Raw genomic sequence first — 22,034 nt, 5'->3', positions numbered from 1 at the left:
TTGCTGACTACTGAGGTTCCTTCTGAGAGGAGGAGGGTGGGGCGGCTGTGGCACCCTCACCCAGGTATCCAGCCACACCTCCCAACAAGTTGTGCGTAATTTTGCCCTAGTTGTACCTGGCCTCTGAGAGGGGTCAAGTACATAGGCTAGGAAAGTCAGGTTCAGCGGTGAGGACATCTACCGTCTATGTGGCCCTGGAGAAGCCACTGCCATGTTGGAGGCACACAGTCCCCATCCACTCTGCAAGGGAGCCTAGTAAAGTCACTGCTTCCCCAGAGAGAACTGTGGTGGAATCAAACTATGGTTTGCCATTGGGGCTTTATGAGGAACGGAGCCTATGTTGGCCCCGCCCACTCCCCAGGGTGAAACTTCCAGCCATCACCTCCAAAAATTTAGAATTTGAAGCATATTAAAATAATTGGGAACATATACATTAACTCCACAAACCCCCATAAAGAAAAAAAAACTTAAAAAAGAAAGAAAGGAAGGAAGGAAGGAAGGAAGGAAGGAAGGAAGGGAGGGAGGGAGGGAGGAAGGAAATACTATGCCCAGTGAGACTCGATGCACATGGGAGGCTGAGGTAGAAGGATTGCAAGTTCAAGGCCAGCCTAAGCTACACAGCAAGACCATCTCAGAAAACAAAACAAGCAAGCAAACAAACAAAAAACCCAGAAAAAGGATTATTCAAAGTAAATATAAAAGTCGAAAATAAAGAGGAAAACTAAATAAAAAACATACAATAAAAAATCCATTTTTATGAATAAAAAGTTATATGGCAAAGCTATCAAAGAAAACACAAAACTTTTCCTCCCTCCCTCCATCTGTGAGTGTGCACTGTGTGTGTGCGTGTGTTTGTGTGTGTAAAATACTTCAGTCACAAAGACAAAGACTGAATATCAGCACAGCCTTAAAGGGCACTACACAAACGACAAATGTCATAAACTATGAGCAAGATAGGGGCAGAAAAGGGCCCTACCCTACCCTAGTGGACATTACTGGAACAGCTGGTCAACTGGAATAAAGCCCCTTCATTAAACTATTACGTAGTGCCACATTATACTGTTAGTGCAGAAGAAAATTATTATTTAGGAACAAATGCTTAGTAATAAAGAAATAGCCATTCTGAAAGTTACTCTCAAGCTGTCTAGAAATAACGGACAAGTGACCACTTAAATAACTCATGTAGTTAAAACTGATAGGTGGCCACTGTGTATTTTGGCCTGCGTGCCTGCAGGAGGCCCCACAGATGAACCAAATCAGAATGGAGCCACTTTTGGCTAAAGCCAGGTGATTGAACTCAGGAGGAGTCGCATCCCCACAAATGCCGGGCCCAGCTTCTGTGAGGTCACAGGGGTAAAATATCATCTGATGCCAGGAATGCAGGTAAAGCCAGTAGACGCTTACATTCACTGGTTCTAAGTCTGTTCTCTGGCCTCTTGGCCCTAGAGATATGATGAAGCAGATGAGGTAATGGAGTGGAGTCACCCTGACAGGAACATAGGATGCCTTTGTACTGTGTCTAGACTCCACAATACAAAGTCGTGGTCTTATGACGGTATTATAAGCATCAGCTGCTATCAGCTCACATCCCTAAGTCCAAACCTCTTTTCAAACAGTCTGGAGTACTTAAAATTCTCTATTATATTCCCCCCACATTCAAATCCAGTGATCTTCTGAGGTTTTCTACATCCACGCTAAACTCAAGAAGTAAAGTACTGGCTGAAAGGTCTCAGTTGGCAGAATGCTTATCTGACATGCACAGAGTCCTGGGTCCAGTAAGCACTGCCAAATAACACCCTTTACAGCAATGCACACCCTAATCTCAGCGCTCAGGATGTAGAGGCAAGAGCATCAGAAATCAATACACAAGGAAGTGCAAGGCTGAACTACAATACTTAAAGCCTTTCTAAATAAATAAATACTAAAAAGAAAGAAAGCAATGCTAGGGACCAGCAGCAGGGTTCGGTGTGGAAAGACGGAGCCTGACCACTTGAATTAACTCCCCAAGTTGTCATCGGGCAATACACGTCAGTAAGTGTGCACACACTGGCACAGAGTCAGGGAGGCTGCTCAGTGGGTAGTGCCAGCATCTGGATTGGTAAACAGCCAGGGATGGCTTTGTGCTCACTGGTAATCCCTGCACTGTGAGAACAGACAAGAAGGTCCCTGAAGCTTGCTGGCTGTGAGCCCTGATCCAGGAGCACAGAGTCACTGTCTCCAAGAAATAAGGTGGACAGATACACAGGATACTTGATACTCTCCTCTGGTGTCTCCATTTGTGTGCAGACAGACAGACAGACAGGCAGACAGGCAGGCAGGCACACACGCACACACGCACACACACACACACACACACACACACACACACACACACACACGAAAGATAAACACCAAGGCTCCTAATGAAGACGAGGCAGAAGGCAGGTAGGAAGAAAGCTGGTGGAGCAAAAGAGGCCTTGGTAGAGACAAGAATGGATATGATCCAGCAAACAGCCCACAACTGCCTGAGCTTCCAGGTCCACTTCTGTTAACATATATATATACATACATACACATACATACATACATACATACATACACACACACATACATACATACACACACACACACACACACACACATACATACATACATACATACATACATACATACATACATACATACATTATAGTAAGGAGCATGTGATGGCACACACCTTTGATTCCAGCATGCTGGAGCCAGAGGCAAGTGTATTCTACAGACTGAGTTCAGGTCAGCCAGAGCCACACAGTGAGACGTCTCTAAATAAATACATTTATGTACCTTAAATTACATATTACTGTAACTTTGAAAATAATGTGTGATAAAGTAACCTGTAAACAAACAAAAAGGGATGGAAATACTGGGGGTCAGAAGTCACCTTCTTAAAAGGTGCGTAATAGACGGGTACACACCTATAATTCTGGCACATAGGGTGGAGGCAGGAGGACTAGGAATCATCTGACTACTACACAGGGGTCATGGAATAGACACACCCACTGGTCATGCATAGGATAGTAAAAGTAAGTCTAGTAAGTATACAGATATCTACACCAGTTTGTTTAAAATGTTTCTCTTATCGTCTTCAGCCAGGTGTGGCAATCTAATACATTAATAACTCTGGAGGCTGAGGCAGGAGAGTTGTCTCAGGCCCAAGAGTTTCAGGTTACCCTGAGGAGAGATAGTTAAGATAGATGAATGGATGGACAGGCGGACGGATGGACGGACAGACAGACATAGATATAGATACAGGTCGAAAGCTCGATCAGTCTCATCACCCCACGGCAGGGAAAGGACCGCATGCACTACACAGAGCAGGGAAATAGGAAGCTGGAGAACACAGCTGCATGCTCCGATGCACTCAACTCTAAAAAACAAAATCCAGGAGGCTTGGCTTATCAGTCAGAGCTCATTGTTCCTTGGGGTTACTCGGTGACAACCAATAGAGAACGAACTACAAAGAATAAAAACAACCCACTACGGTGGCTCAGAAGGTAAAGGTGCTTTACCCAAGCCTGAAACCCTAGAGCCCACAGAAAAGGAAGACATGCTGGGAAGCTGTCCTCTGACATCTGAGGGTGCTCACATACACACACTAAAACCAAACCCCGAGGGCTAGAGAGATAGCTCAGTGGTTAGAGCACCAACTGCTCTTCCAGAGGTCCTGAGTTCAAATCCCAGCAGCCACATGGTGGCTCACAACCATCTGTTATGAGATCTGATGCCCTCTTTTGGTGACTGAAGACAGCTACAGTGTACTCATATAGAATAAATAAATGTTAAAAAAAAAAAAAAAAAAACAAAAACCCAAACCCCAGAAACACACTGAAAAGTGCAGGTCACACTGAGACTGCATTTGAGGTTATAAATTTCCACCCTGGATGCAGTGATTTTGCAACACATTCTTAAGGAGCGGACCCGGGAGCCGGCACGCCGATCAATACCAGCCGCAGAGAATAACTGTACACAGTTCACAAAAGATGCTGTGAAACCTAAAATACAAAATTACGAGTAACAACAAAAGAAAAATGTTTGTAAGTGTAATAGACCATGGATAATGTGAGCCAGACACAGAGGCGCAAGAGGTTCTCTTGAGCCCAGAGTTCAAGACCACCTTAAACCTGGGCAACACTGGGCAGTGATACACCACACCTTTAATTCCAGTACTTGGACACAGAGGCAGGCGGATCTTGAGGCCAGCCTCATCTATAGATTAAGTTCTAGGATAGCCAGGGCTACACAGAGAAACCCGATCTTGAAACAAAACAAACAAAAGAAAACCCCCACAAAACAACAAAAACTGCAAACCTTCTACCTCAGCATTTGAGAAGCCGAGGCAAGAGGATTTCTATTAGCTACAGATCGAGGCTACCTGCCTCAAAAGCAACAGGGCAGGAAAGATGGCTGAGTTCAATCCCAGAATTCATGTAAAGGTGGAGGGAGAGAACACAGCTCTCTGACCCCCATGGAAACACCATGATATATTCGTTCACTTACGTGCACCATGCACTCACACACACAATAACAAGTTAAATTAAAGCAGCAATAAAACCCACACCAAGTAATCCTGGCACTGGATCAGAAGCAAGGGGAATCAGAGTTTCAAGGTCCCCCACACCTATACAGTGAGGTCAAGGCCAGCCTTGGCTACAGGAGTCCCTGTCTCAAATGTTTTAAAATAAATATTTGAGTGTGCCTGGGAGTGTGTGTGTGAAATGCCCGAATATGAGCAAAATATAATAAGTATGAAAATGTCATAATAAAACACAATATCTGAACACTAAAAATTCACCCCAAAATTGAGGGGCAGTTAATAGCAACAGTCATCCCTTATGTAGAAAAAAATAAAATACTGGACGTGGCCTAAGGCCAAGTGGATAGATGAACAGGGAAAAGCACAAAGCTAGAAGAAACCACACTCCAGAAGGTTCCCTAATACTGTTCACCTGGCTTGGCTCACAAACAAGAGGTCACTCAGGAGCCCAGTTAACCAATCGCTAACCTGAGTCAACTCGGCAGTCAAGGGCCAACAGCCAGAGATCTCTGAGTCTCTGGAACTGTCATAACGGTTTTATAATTGAGCAAGCAGCAAAAGATAACCCCAAATGGCAGAAGGCTTCTTACCAAGGTGATGTCTCGGGAGGCTGCGGCTGCACTCATGTGCAGGCTGGGCTGCCTCACGGAGCTGCTGCAGTCCAGGGCTCGGGCAAACGTTCCCACAGCACTGAGGAAGTCAAACAGACAAGAACAGTAAGCCTGCTACTCCGTTAATGAAAGATTATCACCTCTCCAGCCCCTCTGTCCCAGCTTGCTTTCTAGGGCTGGAATAAACACCATGAGCAAAAGCAACTTTGGGAGGGAGATGTTTATCTGCCTTGCATGTCCTAAGTCACATGTACTGGCTGGTTTTGTGTCAACTTGACACAAGCTGGAGTTATCACAGAGAAAGCAGCCTCAGTTGGGGAAATGCCTCCATGAGATCCAGCTGTAAGGCATTTTCTCAACTAGTGATCAAGGGGGAGGGCCCAGCCCATTGTGGGTGGAGCCATCCCTGGCCCAGCCCATTGTGGGTGGAGCCATCCCTGGGCTGGTAGACCTGGGTTCTATAAGAAAGCAGGCTGAGCAAGCCAGGGGAAGCAAGCCAGTAAGTAATATCCCTCCATGGCCTCTGCATCAGCTCCTGCTTCCTGACCTGCTTGAGTTCCAGTCCTGACTTCCTCTGGTGATGAACAGCAGTGTGGAAGTGTAAGCTGAATAAACCCTTTCCTCCCCAACTTGCTTCTTGGTCATGATGATTTGTGCAGGAATAGAAACCCTGACTAAGACATCACAGTCCATCATGGAGGGAAGGCAGAGCAGGAAGCAGGGAGCATGGAGGAGTGCCTCTCACTGGTGTACACACGGCTTCCTCAGCTTGTTTGTTCATAAGTTCCAGGACCAATCAGTAATCAAGAAAACACGCCTCAGACTTATCTGCAGGCCAATCTGAGAGGGGGTGTTTTCTCAAGTGAGGTTCCCCCTTCTTAGATGGCTCCAGCTTATGTCAGGTTGCCAAGAAACTAACCAGTACACCAGTGTGTGTGTGTGTGTGTGTGTGTGTGTGTGTGTAAGAGAGAGATGGGGAATGCCAAGCTGCATATTTATGTGTACACACATGCAGAATGCAGAGGTCAGCTCCAGCATTAGTGGTAGGACCTGTCCCCCTTATTGAGAGAGAGTCATTCATACTAGAACCTAAGGGCTTACATCTATGACAGCAAGCCAGGGCACTCCGGGGTCTCCCGGCCTGACTCCCCAGCACTGGGCTTACAAGCACATTCCAGCACACACAGGTCCTAAGGACTGAACGTAGGCCTTCAGGCTTGAGCAGTCAGAGCTTTACTGACAGAGCCTTGACCCAGCCTTTATGTCTAACTAAGACGGAACTAAAGCAGAGGCCATGGAGGTCTACAATTGTCAGGAGTAAATAATTAACTTGTAAAACAAAGAAAAAACAAGTTGGTGGATGTTTTGGAATTATCAATTGAAAAGTATATATTTTTTAAGTTTAACACAGACTGAGTAATCCTGAGAAGTAAAATATTCAAAAATTCCAAACCTTTGAGTGCTGACATGACACCATAAAAAATTCTAAGCTTTGTTTCCTGTACAAACTCATCTGCAGGAAGGATAGTACAGTGGCGAATCCCTTTAGTCCCAGTGCTCAGGAGGATGGGGCAGGAGGATCTCTGGGTTGGGAGCCAGCCTGGTCTACACAGTGAGTTCTAGGCCAGCCAAGGCACATAGTGAGACCCTATCTGAAAACAAAACAACAAAAAGATAGGGTATGCAGTTCCTTTCGGGCTCTGAAAAACACACGAGACAGAGATTCTCAAGTTTAGTCTTGGCACCCATCCCCAAGACAACTCATTGAGCAGATGCCAAACCCGGAACAAACCACAGACCCGGACTCTGAGAAGCTCTGCTTCCAAGCACTTGAGCATATGTAGGTAAATTGCCACTCAAGCAAGGGGGACAAACAGAAACAAAAACAAAACCCCAAACCTGTGCGGTCATAGAGAAGGAAGGAAGATTGAGTCTAAAATGCCATGGAACACATCATTTGGTATTCAGAATGGAACACATCATTTGGTATTCAGATGTGCTCAAAAATAGGAAAAGGAAATCAACTACCACTGTGAAACAAGTTCTAAATACCAACTGTGAAATCTCTGTAATGTGTCTCACATAGAATGTGATAACAGAAACTCCTTCCTGTGGCGACTCAGAATAATACATTTACTATATCATTTTTTTTTAAAGCAACTTTCACAGCACTGATTTCCACTTGTGGTAGTCTGGAGCCTTTGTATATGCAGGGAGCCTTTAACCCCTAGGATATTGTGTATAGGCTGCCCGCTAAACACGGTAGCTGGGAAACACGTTTCTTCACATCGGTTTACTTAAAACCTAATGTATAATAAAAAGCAAACCCTACCATACTATACAGATATTTGGTTCTCACAAAGTAAATGTGGCAGGGTCCAACCAACACCCACGTGTTGAATTAGAAGGTGGTCAACCCTCCCCACACTCTTTCCAAAAGGAACCACCATCCCAAAGTCTAAAAAACAAAAACACAGACCAACAGGGCGGATTGTGTTGACTCCAGTCTCCAATCCAGGAGTCAGAGGCAGAAGGATCTCTGAGTTCCAAGCCAGCCAGGGTTACACAGTGAGATGCTGTTTCAAACAAACAAAAGCTAACAATAACTACAGATATAAAAATCACACCATGACAGGGTCTCACTATGAAGCTGAGGCTAGCCCATGGCTTCAACTTGGCTTCCCCTGGCTGGAACTATAGGTGTGCAGGGTCTCACTATGGAGCTAAGGCTAGCCCATGGCTTCCCCTTGGCTGGAACTATAGGTGTGCATGGTCTCACTATGAAGCTGAGGCTAGCCCGTGGCTTCCCCTGGCTGGAACTATAGGTGTGCAGGGTCTCACTATGGAGCTAAGGATAGCCCATGGCTCCCCCTGGCTGGAACTACAGGTATGCATCATCATTTCTGCCACCACCAGGACTGCTGCTGTTTTAGATCAGGTCCCTTGTAGCCCAGGCTGACTTGGACTCTGGTATGGCAGTTCAGATAACATCAAGCCCACAATCCAGGACTACGGGCCCCACCCGTGGCTGCACACTTCTTTCCTTGTCTAAATCTGCTTGAAGTCGTCTATACTGTTGGAGCATCCGATTTTGCCACCTCACCTCTTCAACCGGACAATGTTACATTTCCACAGCGGAGGTGCTGTAAAGGCCCCTGTTAAAGCTATTTGCATACACATCCTCTAGTACCCAGGATGCTTTGCTCCTGTGTGAGGTGTTAGCAGTGAGACACACAGGATGTGTGGGAGACAACAGCAAACACTGTCTCAAAGCAGCTGTGCCAGTTTATATTCCCACTAGGTGGACCAGACAATGCTGACTGTTCCACACCTACACACTAATCCTCAACACAATCCACACCTATGGCTCATTGCTGAACAGTCCCAGCGTCACATCCACAGTGACACCTGACCTTAAGGAGGGTTGGAGGGGGAAGAAAGGAAGAAAATGGCAAATGAGGACTAGACAGATTGCTGCTCTCACTGAGGGACCTGGATTCGGTTCTCGGCACCCACATGGTAGCTCACAACTGTCTGTAACTTTAGTTCCGGGATAACTGATACTCTGTTCTGGTCTCCAAAAGTAACAGGCACACACATACACATATTCATTTACATACATGCAGGTAAATACACACAGAAGATAAAAATAACAAGTCTTTTTTTTTTTTTTTTTTTAAAGAACTGCCTATAAGCGTAAGTTCTTTCCCATAAAGACTTGAGTCTACAACGGCATACTCACCGGGCTACAACTAAAAACTGGTCGATCTGCCGGTCTGTGAGTGGACTATTGGGATCCCAAACCTTAACTTCCAATTTTGATTGTTCCCTTTCATCTGAGTCTCCTGCCCAAAGACAAAGGAAAGGGAATGTTGTTATTGACGCTGTAGCACATGGTTGTTATTGACAATGTACTTGTTTGTTGTTATTGACATTGTAGCACATGGTTGTTGTAAGGTTGTTATAATTATTGACACTGTAGCATGTAGTTGTTATTGACACCGTAACACATGGTTGTTGTTATGTGGTTGTTGCCATTGACACTATAGCATGTGGTTGTTGTTACTGACACTGTAGTATGTAGTTATTGTTATAGACACTAGCACATGGTTGTTACTAACACTATAGCATATGGTTGTTGTTATTGACACTATAGCATGTGGTTGTTGTTATTGACACTGAAGCACATGGCTGTTAACCACACTGTAGCATGTGGTTGTTATTAACACTATAGCATGTGGTTGTTGTTACTGACACTGTAGTATGTAGTTACTGTTAATCACACTGTAGCATGTGCTTGTAAAAACTGTAGCATGTGGTTATTGTTATTGACACTATAGCACATGGTTGTTGTTATTGACACTGTAGCACATGGTTAGTTAGTCACACTGTAGCATATGGTTGACACTGGTTATCAACATGCTAGAAATGCTCAAATGTCAGGTACATAGTGGTCACATCTAAGTACAACCTTTGATAGCAGGTGTGCAGAGATTGTGATACAACCAAACCTGCACTGTGGTAGCATTAACATGCATCCCCTCAGACCCCAGCCAGGTATGGTGGTGCACGTCCATAATTCCTCCACCTTGGAGGTAGAGACAGGAGAATGGACACAAGTTCCAGGCCATCCAGGACAACACATGAAAGTTTGATCTCAGCAGCTACAAAACTAACTACAAGACTGTCTAGCTATCCACTTTATTTTTTAATTACATAAAGTTGGAGAAAACTAGATCCAGAAATGTTCTTACACAGCAGAGATTCTCTAACCATTTGAAGAATTTTTGGGAACATAAACTATTTCTTCAGTATATTCCTTACAAACCCCAGTGGTTCTCCTGTGTGGAAGGACCGAGGTGTATCACACATCCTAGAAGCCCTTTCCTGGACAGCTGGAAATATCTGCTTCCTAAATAAAATTCATCTTAGTTATACCAGCTACCAATGCCTGGCATTTTTATGTTATATTTGAATCAGAAACACTCAAGGAGGCTATTTATCACCATTTTTTTTGTTGAATATTTCTCGAAAAGCTCTGGCTGATATACTGAGATATGAATCAAAGGAATAATAAGTTACTAGAATAGCATCATAAATATGACTATAAAAAGCTCAGTGGAATTCCAAAGAAAATGTAATATGAGAAAAATCACATTCGCTGTGACAATAAAAATAAGAAATACAAGTGACACTGGCAGCATATGTATGTGATTATTAAAACTTCCAAGGCAAAAATGATTTGAATAAATGGTAAAGTTTTAAGTCTTTCTGACAGCATTTTTGTACAACTCTCTCATGGTATAAATTTCTAAGAACTTAATTTTGGAAGCAGATAACTTATCAATCGACAATTCAAGCAGCATTAAGCTAATGAGAAAGGACTAATTTTGGATGGGTTCTAACACAGAGCAACAGTGAGCCACACAATGTTGAGCTCAACTCCCCGGCACCACAAGATCAGATAACGAAGGTAGAGAAGCAGGGACTGGGGAGAAAGCCTGGCTGGTTACACACTGGCTAACGTGCCTAAAGCCCTGAGTTCAATCCCCAGTCACACAAAACCAGGCCTGGTGGCTTTACCAACACTTGGGAGATAAAGTCAGGAAGAGACAGACCATCATAGGAAAATAACAGTAACACATATTTAAAAATTTAAGTATTATAACCACATAATTCTGACACTAAACACAAGTCTGAAGAAGCTATTAGAGCAGGTGTCCTCAGGCTAGACACTTGTGGTTTGAACAGAAACAGCCCCAAGAGTCCTGTGTTTGAATGCTTGGCACAGGGAGTGGCACTTAGGAGCTATGGTCCTGCTGGAGGAATCCTTGTCACTGTGGGGCGGGCTATAAGGTCTCCTATGCTTAAGTTCTGCCCAGTGTGGCTCACAGTCTCCTACTGCTGCCTATGGAAAAAGGTATAAAACTCTGGGCTCCCCCAACACCAAGCCGTGTTCCCCACCATGGCAGTAACGGACTGAACCTCTGAAACTGTCAGCCAGCCCCAATTAAATGTTCTCCTTTATAAGACTTGCCTTGGTCATGGTGTCTGTTCACAGCACTGGAAACCCTAAGACAACACTTGACACTTAGGGCTGACTACACTCTGCATTCTCCTACGTTTGGAAGCATCGGTGGACTGTACCTAAGGTGTCCCTGTGGAATATCACCTACCTACTTCCTTTGCCAATATGACAAAAACTTGTCCTGTTGTTGAGAGCTACTGATCTACACATTTGCAATGTATATCTGCTTATAGTTAAATTTAAGGAAGAATATTATTCAATGTGACCGTGCTAGGAGAAAGGGTACCCTCCAAGCACCCCTCCAAGACTATCTTCACAGCCCTGACATGAGATGCTGGATTAAGCAGAGGACCACAGCTAAGGGTAGCTAAGCACCTGGACCAACTGTGGTCAAGGTGTGGCCCTGCCCATCACTGACTCAGCTCCATCCCTCCCGAAAGTTAAAACTGTGTGAGGCTGAGCATGAAGGCACACACCATTAACTCCAGCACCAGGCACACAGGGGCAGGCAGATCTCTGTGAGTTCCAGGCCAGCCCAAGGATCAGTGAGATCCTGATCAAAAAAACAAACCAAAACAAACTATGAAGACAAGAGTTCCAAGCTGGCACCAGGCTTCAGCTTTTTCCTGTTCCCAGCATGAGATTCCTTTTCAGGCCCATCACTTTCTAGCAGTGTGGAGAGATCTGTGTTCTACAAAATTAGCCATCGCAAACAGTTAAGCTGGGGCTGGAGCTCACCGGTTGAGCTCTTGTCTAGCATGTATGAAGTTCATGTTCAACCATCAAAGACAGACAGAAGAAAATAACACTGCTTATGGAAGAAAATGGATAGAACTTTCGAAACCTGGGGCACTTGTTCTGAGAGCGGTTAAATAAATAAACTGTAAAGGCTGAAATGAAGGCTGCACTGACATTTGCATGGAGCCAAAGGTCGGCAGATCTTTATCTCTTTAAGCCTGAGCCCCGGCCTCCACTGAGATGCCCATTCATCAGTTTCGGTGGAATTAAAAGCCAGATTCAACGTGCAGTGGTGTTTTCCCTCTTATCTAGAAGGTAAGCTTCCCATATGGCTCTTCCATAGCAGAGCAGGGTAGCAGATTCTGAAGCCATAAAATCAGCCTCTGGGAGGCTGCGCTGGACAGAGGGCTTCTCTGGAATCCTCAGTTCTCCTCCTCGACTCTCATATGTGTCTCTGCGCGCCTCTGGGATCCTGCAGGGGCAGACACTGTTCCTACTCTATCTGCCAACAGTTTCCTATTTCATGACTACAGGTGAGCCAATCCTGTTTTTAAAAACACATAACAAAATACACACAAATCAATTCTCTAGCCCTCAAAACAGATTCGCTTCTGAAATTCACACTCCATTGCTGACAGGTTTATTGTCCACTTATCACAACAACAAGCTCTTTTTTTTCTCTCCTTTTGTTTTCTCAGACGGGGAAAGTAGCCCTGGCCGCTCTCACACTCAGGTCTGCCTGCTTCTACTCCCTGGTGCTGGGATTAAAGGTGCGCACTACCTCCACCTACCTACAAACTCTTTCTTTAAAGAAAAAGAAACGTTTAAGTCAGACATGTCGAACTATTTCCCAAGATTATAATTAGGACCTATTAGCCAAGTGTTACCCAAATCTGGAAATCTAAAACTTAGTTTAACCATTTAAAAACTAAAAATTTCATATGGAGACTTCTTTCTTAAAATTCTATCTTTATATACATTTAAATGTAATTTTAAATTTCCCACATGACATGTTCTTCTATGGAAAACTCACACTAGGTGGTCTATTTGGAGTTAATGAAAAATTTAGTATTTAATCTTTATCTTCATCTACATACTCTTTATTTCGGCTCTGGAGTGATTGTTAGGGGATAGTGAGCCCTAAGTGATTCCTGAAACAACACACCAGAACTTCTAAAATCTACCCGGACATGGTCACACAAAAGCAAGCCTGTATCAGCTTCGGGCACGTCTGCTGCCTCCTAGCCAGGACGTTATCCCAGAATGTGGCCACTGGTCAAAACGCACCCGCTGGAGGTTGTCAGCAGGTTGAGTAAGCTCGGGTTGCACCAAGTTCTAAATAGCGGCTCCCAAGTGTAACACTTTCAAATGTAACAATTTCAACTGCTTCTTTACGCTGCAAGCAGGTACTTAGCTGTCCACAGCAGCGGGTGTGGGGGCAGTGCCTCTGCTTTGGTTGTTGTCTGTTGGCTTTTATTTTTCAAGACTTAGTGTAATTATTTTTCAAGACATGTAATCCAGGACAAAACTCAAGAACTCTCTTGCCTCAGCCTCCTCACAAATGCTGTGTTTACAAGCATACAACCACACCAGGCTCATGTTCACAACTTTATAGATGCTTAAGTTCCTTTCCCTTAACGGATGCTAATTAGGAAGAAGGTTCTTTAAACCATGAATTTAATTGGCTGCCCAATCACAAATGTGAAGAAAGACTGCAGCTAAGGTTGCAATAAGAATTTAAACAACCTCATTAGTGATTTTTCTAAAGCAGCATGTCAGGCCAATGAAATGGCTCAGCAAAAGACACAGGCTTCCAAGCCTCACAAGCTGAACCCCTAGGACCCACAAAACCTGCACTCCCTACACACGGCTTTAGCACTTACACACACACACACACACACTAAAATGTAATAAATTTTTGTTTTGTTTGTTTTCGATTTTTTTTTTTTTTTTTTTTTTGCACAGAGTTTCTGTGTAGCCCTGGCTGTCCTGAAACTTGCTCTGTAGACCAGGCTAGCCTGAAACTCAGAGATCCACCTGCCTGAGTGCTGGGATTAACAGCATGCACTCCAGCAAAGGCCAGGCCTATTGTTGTTGTTGTTGTTGTTGTTGTTGTTAGTGGTTTTTTTGACACAAGGTTTCTCTGTGTAGCTCTGGCTAACGGGAACCTTGCTCTGTGGACCAGGCTGTAATAAAAATTTTAAATATCATTTTTTCTAAGATCTAAAAATGTGGTATTTTTTGTAAATTATCAATACACAGAAATAAATAACCAGTAATTAAAAATTAGCCTAAACAATAAAAATAAAGAAAAGCACCTCTCTCTAGAGAGATCTGCTTAATTATAAAACTTTGGGGTAGAGAGATCTCAGTAGTTAAGAACATTTCCTGCTCTTTTAGAGAACCTGAGTTAGTTCCCAAGATCTACATCAGAGAGCTCACAAATCATTTGTAACTCCAGTTCCAGGGGAGCTGGATGCCTTCTCTGGATGCCTCAGGTACCCATATACTGTGACATATACTCACATGACCCACATAGGCACATAAAATAAATCTAATAAAAGGCCTTTACAAGTTAAAAACAGTGAATCTCTCAGTTACATGAACTACACAGATCAGCCACATTCTGACCAAACTGGAATTGCTCACTAGATCCCATTGCCCCCTGACCTGGAGGGGCTAAAGGCCCGTATGAACCTCAGACAGAAGGCTGGGCTACAGCTCGGCGGACAGTGCTTGCCTAGTTCACACCAGGCCCTGATCATCAGGGGTGAGCAGGATAGCCATAGAGCCTGCAAGATGCTCAGTGGGTGACAGTCTGCCACACAGTCACAAGGATTTCCTTTTCTATTCATAGCGTCCATGGAAGAAAGAAGTTGGGCACAGCAGTGCATGGCTGTAACGTAGCACTGAGCAGGAGGGACGGGGTGATCCCTGGCACCTGCTGGCCAGACAGTCTAGTGAAATAAACAGGCTCCAGTTCAGTTGAGTCTTGTCTCAGAAGATAAGGTGACAGACCATGGGCCTACCCCCCCCACACACAAACCTGCGTGCACCACACATTCACACACATACACACATACATGCACACACCCCACACTCACACACATGCACACACAACACACAAACTAATGTGAAGTCATGAAGGAGAAACCTATCGAGTAAATTGTTCTGATGCTTTTTATGCTTCTAAAACTGGAAGGCTCAAACTTTTAAACTGTTCATTTATATTTTGTCTTCCATGAAGGCTCTAAGAACTTTCATGTTTTAGAACACCAGTCTCCCAGGACTCCAACCCAAAGTACACACACCTTCTGGTAGCATGTCTGGAATGTCGGCTTGGTACTTTGGGCCCACTCTGATTTCGCCTTTGTCAGCCAATAATGTTTTCACTGAAGGGTCATACACCAATGAGTAGAAGAAGGTATCCTGAAAAACAAAAAGAGAAAACCCAACCAAGTGAGATGAATTCTGTCTACTCTTGTAAAGCAATCAAAACAATATCACAACAATGAAACATGTAGCTTTAACTTTAACTTTCTGACTACATAAAATTTCATTTTAGTGAATAAATTAATCTTTGAGAAGAATTATAAAATTCTATAATTTGTTTTAATATAAAAGACAGCCATTAATTACTCTAGAACAGGTCTTGCCAAGCTAGCAGGGCTGGCTATCAGGAAGGCTGAAGCAGGAGAATCGATTGAGCCCAGTCTGAGTTACACAGCAAAACCCTGTTTCAAAATCAAAATGAAGCTGGGGTGTGATGGTCACATCTTTAGTTCCGGCTTTCAGGAGACAGAGGCAAGGAGACCTCTGTGAGTTCAAACACACATACATAGTGAGACTGCCTCAAAAACATGCAAGCAAACAAACATAAAGCCACACATGTTGACTAAATATACAAGAGTGGAGCTTACATATGTGTTGTGTGTTTTTTTAAGATGTTTATTTTTACTTCATGTGTATCAGTGTTCACCTGCATGCATATCTGTGCCCACAGAGGACAGGAAAGGGCACTAGATCCCCTGGAACTGGACTTATACATGGTTGTAAGCATCCAAGTGGGAACTGAGAACTGAACCCAGGTTCTTTGCAAGAGCATTAAGAACTCTTAACCACTAAGCCATCTCACCAGCCCCTCTACATGTGGTTTGTTAATATAACTATGCAAATCCCTGTTAGCTATTATAATTCTGCCATTCTCCGCTCAACTGTAATTCGTGGTCATGACTATAAAGATGAACACAGCTGTAACTAACCACAGCATTTACCACCAAACAACCTACACATGGATGATCCTACTGGTTCCTTCAAAAGCTTAGTAGGGCCAGCGAGACTCCTCAAAGGAAAAAGTTGCTTGCAGCCCAAGACTAATGACCTGAGTTTGATCCCTGCAACCCACATCTAAATAGGTAGATGGGGGCTGGAGAGACAGCTCAGTGGTTAAGAACACTGACTGCTCTTCCAGAGGTCCTGAGTTCAATTCCCAGCAACCACATGGTGGCTCACAACCAGCTGTAATGGGATCTGATGCCCTCTTCTGGTGCGTCTGAAGAGAGCTATGGTGTACTTATATATAATAAATAAATAAATCTATAAAAGAACAAAGGTAGACAGACAGAAGTGACGATACCAAGTTGTCCTGTGACCTCCTTATGCACACAGTGGCATCCATGTCTGCCCTGCAGCCATTACATATATGTGCGTGTGGGCAGACACCCCAACATCTACTAAAAATAGAATTAATTTTTAAAAACAACAGAACCAAAAAGGCTGCAGTGCCCAAGAGTTATTGAGAAGAGCACAGTGACCTGGTCACTCATTCTTAGGAATGTGGCAGAGACACTGAGTGTGAGCCACTTACTCAAAACCAAGGACCACAGGGAGAAGGGAGGGGACTAGGAGACAAACACCCACATCTCCTGCCTGAGCCTGTCCCTGGCAAGTGACAACAGCCACTGCCTTTGCTGACTCTGCCCAAATGCACTTCACTCTGTGTCCTCTGGCCGGGGGACAGTAACATGCTGGCACAAAAAGAGTCCAAGGTGTGGGCTTCATATGAAGTAACAGGAAAAGCACAAAGCGGTGACAGCTGCGAATTACCTCTTTGTCAAGGTATGACAACACCGATTCCGTCTCATTCAGCAGGGCCACGCTGCACTTCCCCCTGAGAAAAGACAGGAACACACAACAGGCATTACAGTCACGGTGGTTACACACTAGCTAGGAACACTCAGACCCTGAGTGTAGACCCAAGTCTAGACGAGAGCAAGGGACCCGCTTTACAGTCCTGGTCTCCAGTGACCTGTACAATAAAGTCGCACAGACAGGCATTTAGAGACCAGCCAGTTCCAGCAATGTTACTAGACAGAAAATCATTACAAAAGACATCTTACAGGCTCTTCCTAATTATTTACTACAAAAGAAAAGAACGCAGTGAAGCCTTCAGGCTAACAGTGAGACTCTCACCCTACGAACACATTGAGGTGAAATTGTACACAAGGGGTCTTTGGTCATCCCTATACAAATGAGCACATACAGTAATAGTCAGACCTCTTTATGAGAACTTGGAAATAACCTTCATTCATGTCAGGATGTAGCCCACTAACCATTATTGGAACTGTTATAAAGGCCAGTTCAGCTTTAAATAACTCCTGCAGAGCAAGAGACAAAATAAAGTTCACACATTCTCAGAACTGAGGCCTGGGGTGTAGCCTCTGAGTGTGACTTCAGAAATGAGACAGGTCTCACTATGTAGCCCTGGCTGGCCTTGAACTCAAAGATACAGTCCTGCCTCTGCTTCTCAAGTGCTGGGATTAAAGGTATGTCTGCCTCAATGCCAGGCTGAGATTCTGTTAATAGCTCTGAGAAACACTAAGGTCATAAAGGGTAGAAGGATGGATACTTACACTTTCAAGATTATCCTCCGCTGCCTTACAAGAATTTACTCTGCCACAATAACCATGCAAACATGCAAAGCCAAGCGTCACATGTACAAGCACGAGACAAGACCTTCTTGTTCAGATTACTAGGGTGAAGTAGGAGTCAAAGAAAAACACCAACTAAAAGCAAACACACACACACACACACACACACACACACACACACCAGAACAAAGCTGCTAATTCTCCATCAGGTTTCTTGGGCTTGGCACCATTGGCAGCCATGGGAATAGGTGTGTCTTTGTTGCTGAGTTTGATTCATGAGCAACTACAACCTGGATGATATCAGTGCCCAACTGTGGCAAACAAAGTTACCTGGGCTCATTTAATGTTCTGTGGGAGGTCATCCTTCATTGAGAGCCACTGTTCTATGTGTTGGGGGCAATAATCCCCAACATTTTAGAGTGCTCATACAAGTAACGAGTGTGATTTTGGAGGTTTTCAGATTACACAATAGAATGGGACAGAGAAACAGTCTAGATACTTCTACACATTTCTATTCAAATACTTACTTTCTGCTGTAATACTTTAACAGATGCTAACTAACAGAAATTAAGAGAAGGCAATTTGGGAAGCTGAGGATACAGCCAAGGTGAAAGAGCCCTCACCTACTATGCATGAAGCCTGGGTCTGATCTCTCTCCCTCGGTAAAGCGGAGAGAGGTAGAGCCTGCTTAGACCCATCATTTGGGAGGTAGAAGCAGAAGCACTTGAAGTTCAAAGTCATCCTTGGTTACCTAGGGTGTTCAAGGCTGGCCTTCGTGAACACCAAACACAACACCAGGAAGAAGCTGCAATACCCGCTGACTAAACGCTAAAAGGAATTAAAAAGTCAAGAGAAGGCTGGAGTTTGGACCCTGTCAGCCACCCACATCCTTCAGCCGCAGTGCGGCTGTCAGACTGGGAAGGCACACACGAGGCCTGCACAGATACAAACCAGACAAAATCCCAGCACTGAGAAAGAGAAACAGGCACGGGGTCTGTGGTGGTTCAAATAGGCTTGTCCTCCTGACTCTGGTGTTTGAATGCTGGGCCCTAGGAAGTGGCACTATTAGGAAGTGTGGCCTTACCGAAGGAGGTGTGGCTCTGTTAGAGGATGTTATTGACTTTGAAGATGTAGAACTCTCAACTCCTCCAGCATCAAGGCTGACTACACACTGCCATGCTTCCCACCATGATGATAATGGACCTCTGAACCCAGCCCCCATTAAATGCTTTTATTTTTAGTTGTCTTGGTCTCTCTTCGCAGCACTAGAACCCTAAGACAGGGTCCCACCCTTAACCGAGAAGCTATTTGCAATTGATACCTTCTGGGAAAGGGAAAATAGGTTTTCTTCAATGTAGTGTCACTGGGTTTATCAACCACACTCCAGGGTGTAGTGGGTTAGCCTGATGCTGCTTGTATTCTAATGCCAAGACTGGTTGAAGTTATTTCTGATTGGTGAATAAAGATGCCAATAGCCAATAGCTGGGCAGAAGAGACATAGGTGGGGTTTAGGTTTCTTGGGCTTGGGGTGGAGGAGAACCTCCAGGAAAAGAAAGGTGCAGGAGGAGGAAGGAGAAAAAAAATCACCAGTTAGGTGAGTCATGAGAACATGGCCCCGAGGGCTGGCCAATTAGAGTTAAGAGCAGCCCAGAAGAAACACGGTAAGAAATAAGTTGGTTTTATCAATAGGAAGGAAAATTCTAACAGCATAGAGGGTAGATGTCTGCCCAGCTTTTGTGTTGTTTAAGGTTCATTGTAAATATAAAGGTTGTGTGTGTGTGTGTGTGTGTGTGTGTGTGTTTTGTCCAGAACTAAATGGTAAAAGGCAGAGGAGAAACCTTGGGCTGAGATTAAATATTTCTATAACATCATGCCCAGGAGAGGTTGGCCACACAACCAGACCCCATGTTTATGTTGTTGTTTATTTTGGGGGTTTGGTAGGCATTTTGAGTTTTGTCTCATTGATTCTTTTTTCTTTTTTTAAGTCTGTCTGCTTTGTTTTTTCTTTGTTTTATTATTGTTCCTGTTTATTTCTGAGGGAAAGGGGGAGAGAATGCGAGGCTGGTGGTCCGGAAGGTGGGACGAGTGTGGGAAGAGTTGGAGAGAGTATGATCAAAATATGTTGTATGAAAATTTTTAATAATTATTATTTTTTAAGAAAAGCATGCTAGTGGAGGCTGGAGGGATGGCTCGGTGGTTAAGAGCACTGACTGCCCTTCCAGAGGTCCTGAGTTCAAGTCCCAGCAACCACATGGTGGCTCACAACCACCTGTAATGGGATCTGATGTCCTCCTCTGGTGTGTCTGAAGACAATGACAGTGTGCTCACATACATGAAATAAATACATCTTTTTTAAAAAGAAAGAAAGAAAAGCATGCTAGAGATTGTGCTAGAACACCTGCTGAGTATGCATGAGGCCTGATAAAGGCCATAAATAAGCTATGGTGTGATTTCCTCTCTCACTGTATTTCCCAAAAGCCCCTAATCTACTGTTAATGTTAGGAGCAGAATTCGGTGCAGTAAGTAACCTCAGCATGCTAAAATTACTTTTAAATGAAAATGCTGTTTTTAACTTTAAATTGTGTGTGTGTGTGCACACACGCACCTGCCTGCGAATCCAGGTGCCTATAGAACGGTGAAGCATCACTTACAGTCACTAATGTCATCCTTCTGGCTAATTAAATTTTTATTTACAGATTACCAAAAAAGTTCTAAAATTTTAATTTCCTAAAATATGTGCAAGAAGAAAATTATCTTTATTGGAACTTTAAAAAAGATTTAAATAACTCGCACTGGAGTTCTGTTTCATTACTTATATAAAGTAAGACATAGGAAGGACAGAAAGCTTGATTAGCTTGTCTAGTTGGCATAATGCTGCTGAGCCCTGCTCCTTTTAACTCGACTGAAGCCATTTTGTATTCAGTGTCCATTTTACTCATAAGGTAAAATTAAGCTCAGGTTCTCAGACTCTACTTCCCAGAAGTAGTTATCTGTAGGCGACAGTGAAAAATGTTACTAAGTTATAACTTTGCAGTATTTTTTTTAAAACAGGAAAAGATCAAGATGAACCAAATATCCATTAGTTAGGGATTGAATAAATCAAAATGTAAAAGCATTCGCAGAAGAGAATGGGTTGCTGTGTCTAGTAATGTAAGCCTGTAACCCCATCCTAAGGTGAATAGGATGACAGATTGACACCTAGACAGGTGAATCCTAAATTCAAAACTGCTTAATCTTAGCACTCGGGAGGCAGGTAGATCTGAGTTCAAGATCTGCAAAGTGTGTTCCAGGATGGCCAGGGCTACACAGAGAAGCCCTGCTGAAGTTTGACTTTCTAGGCTGCAGAGCGAGTTCCAGCGATAGCCCGTGTCAGGGAAGGGAAGGGGTGCTAAAGCTCTAGCTGGCTGTACAGGGTGTGTCTGCAGCTGAAGCAGCCTAGGCCCACTCTCCAGTAATGGCACGGCCAGCGGTGTGGCCTAACGGTACGGTGATGCTTAGCAAACATGAGACCCTGGGTTTCCTTCCATGGCAATGGAGGTGCTGGAAGAGGGCACAGCATAAGGCGTCACAAGGTGCCACTGTTGAGGCCACAAAGGCACCACCCACATTGCTTCTGCATCAGCAAAGAGTCTGGAAGTTTTCAGAAGAGTCAAAAACATTGATGGGCTCTGCGAGAGTGAGATATTTAATCATGCTTTCATTTTTTGTATTTTTATTTCTGAACCCTGTCCATCTCGCACACCCCATCAGAAATGAGAGCGCCATTTTTGAGAGGTGGGAAGCTATTCAGTTGTCTGTGATCTTAACATACAAAAGAACTAACTTGTCACCTGCCGACTTCGGTTCCAGGTTACAAAAGCATTCATCCAACTAGGAGTAACTCTTCACTGCCCTTTTCTATCCACTCTGCCCATCTGTTCCTAGCTACAGCTGCAGCTATGCAGAGTATTTAAAACATTTATTTATTTATAGGTGCTTAATTACTTAACAGCCTCCATATATACAGCCACCTAAAGAAAAATTCTACCTTCAGCATTTATTGCTCTAGGTATGAGAAGCTTTACCAGCACACAATGGATATATATATAATGGATTATAGGTCACGCTTCCCCTGACTCAGCTACTTTGTTTGGTTTTGCTAGTTTTATTCTTCAGTCTGCTTACTTAGACCCTGT

The 22,034-nt window shown here is 43.9% G+C and overlaps 1 protein-coding gene across 7 annotated transcripts in view; it reads right to left on the bottom strand.

Annotated features, from left to right (window-relative positions):
- MTA3 (metastasis associated 1 family member 3) overlaps nucleotides 1–22,034 on the bottom strand; it is a 106,200-nt gene that overhangs the window by 48,853 nt on the left and 35,313 nt on the right. For all 7 annotated transcript variants that reach the window (XM_080914480.1, XM_080914483.1, XM_080914481.1 and 4 more), the window contains exons 5-8: nucleotides 17,036–17,099; nucleotides 15,241–15,358; nucleotides 8,906–9,008; nucleotides 5,143–5,242 (exon numbers count right to left, since the gene is read on the bottom strand). In XM_080914480.1, the coding sequence (XP_080770606.1) occupies nucleotides 5,143–5,242; nucleotides 8,906–9,008; nucleotides 15,241–15,358; nucleotides 17,036–17,099 (385 nt within the window). The remainder of the gene's footprint in view (nucleotides 1–5,142; nucleotides 5,243–8,905; nucleotides 9,009–15,240; nucleotides 15,359–17,035; nucleotides 17,100–22,034) is intronic.

Source organism: Micromys minutus (genome assembly GCF_963924665.1).
Source record: "Micromys minutus genome assembly, chromosome: 3".
In the NCBI taxonomy this organism is placed as follows: Eukaryota; Metazoa; Chordata; class Mammalia; order Rodentia; family Muridae; genus Micromys; species Micromys minutus.
Note: the sequence above shows the minus strand (reverse complement) of the source record. Positions and strands in the feature narration are given on the sequence as shown.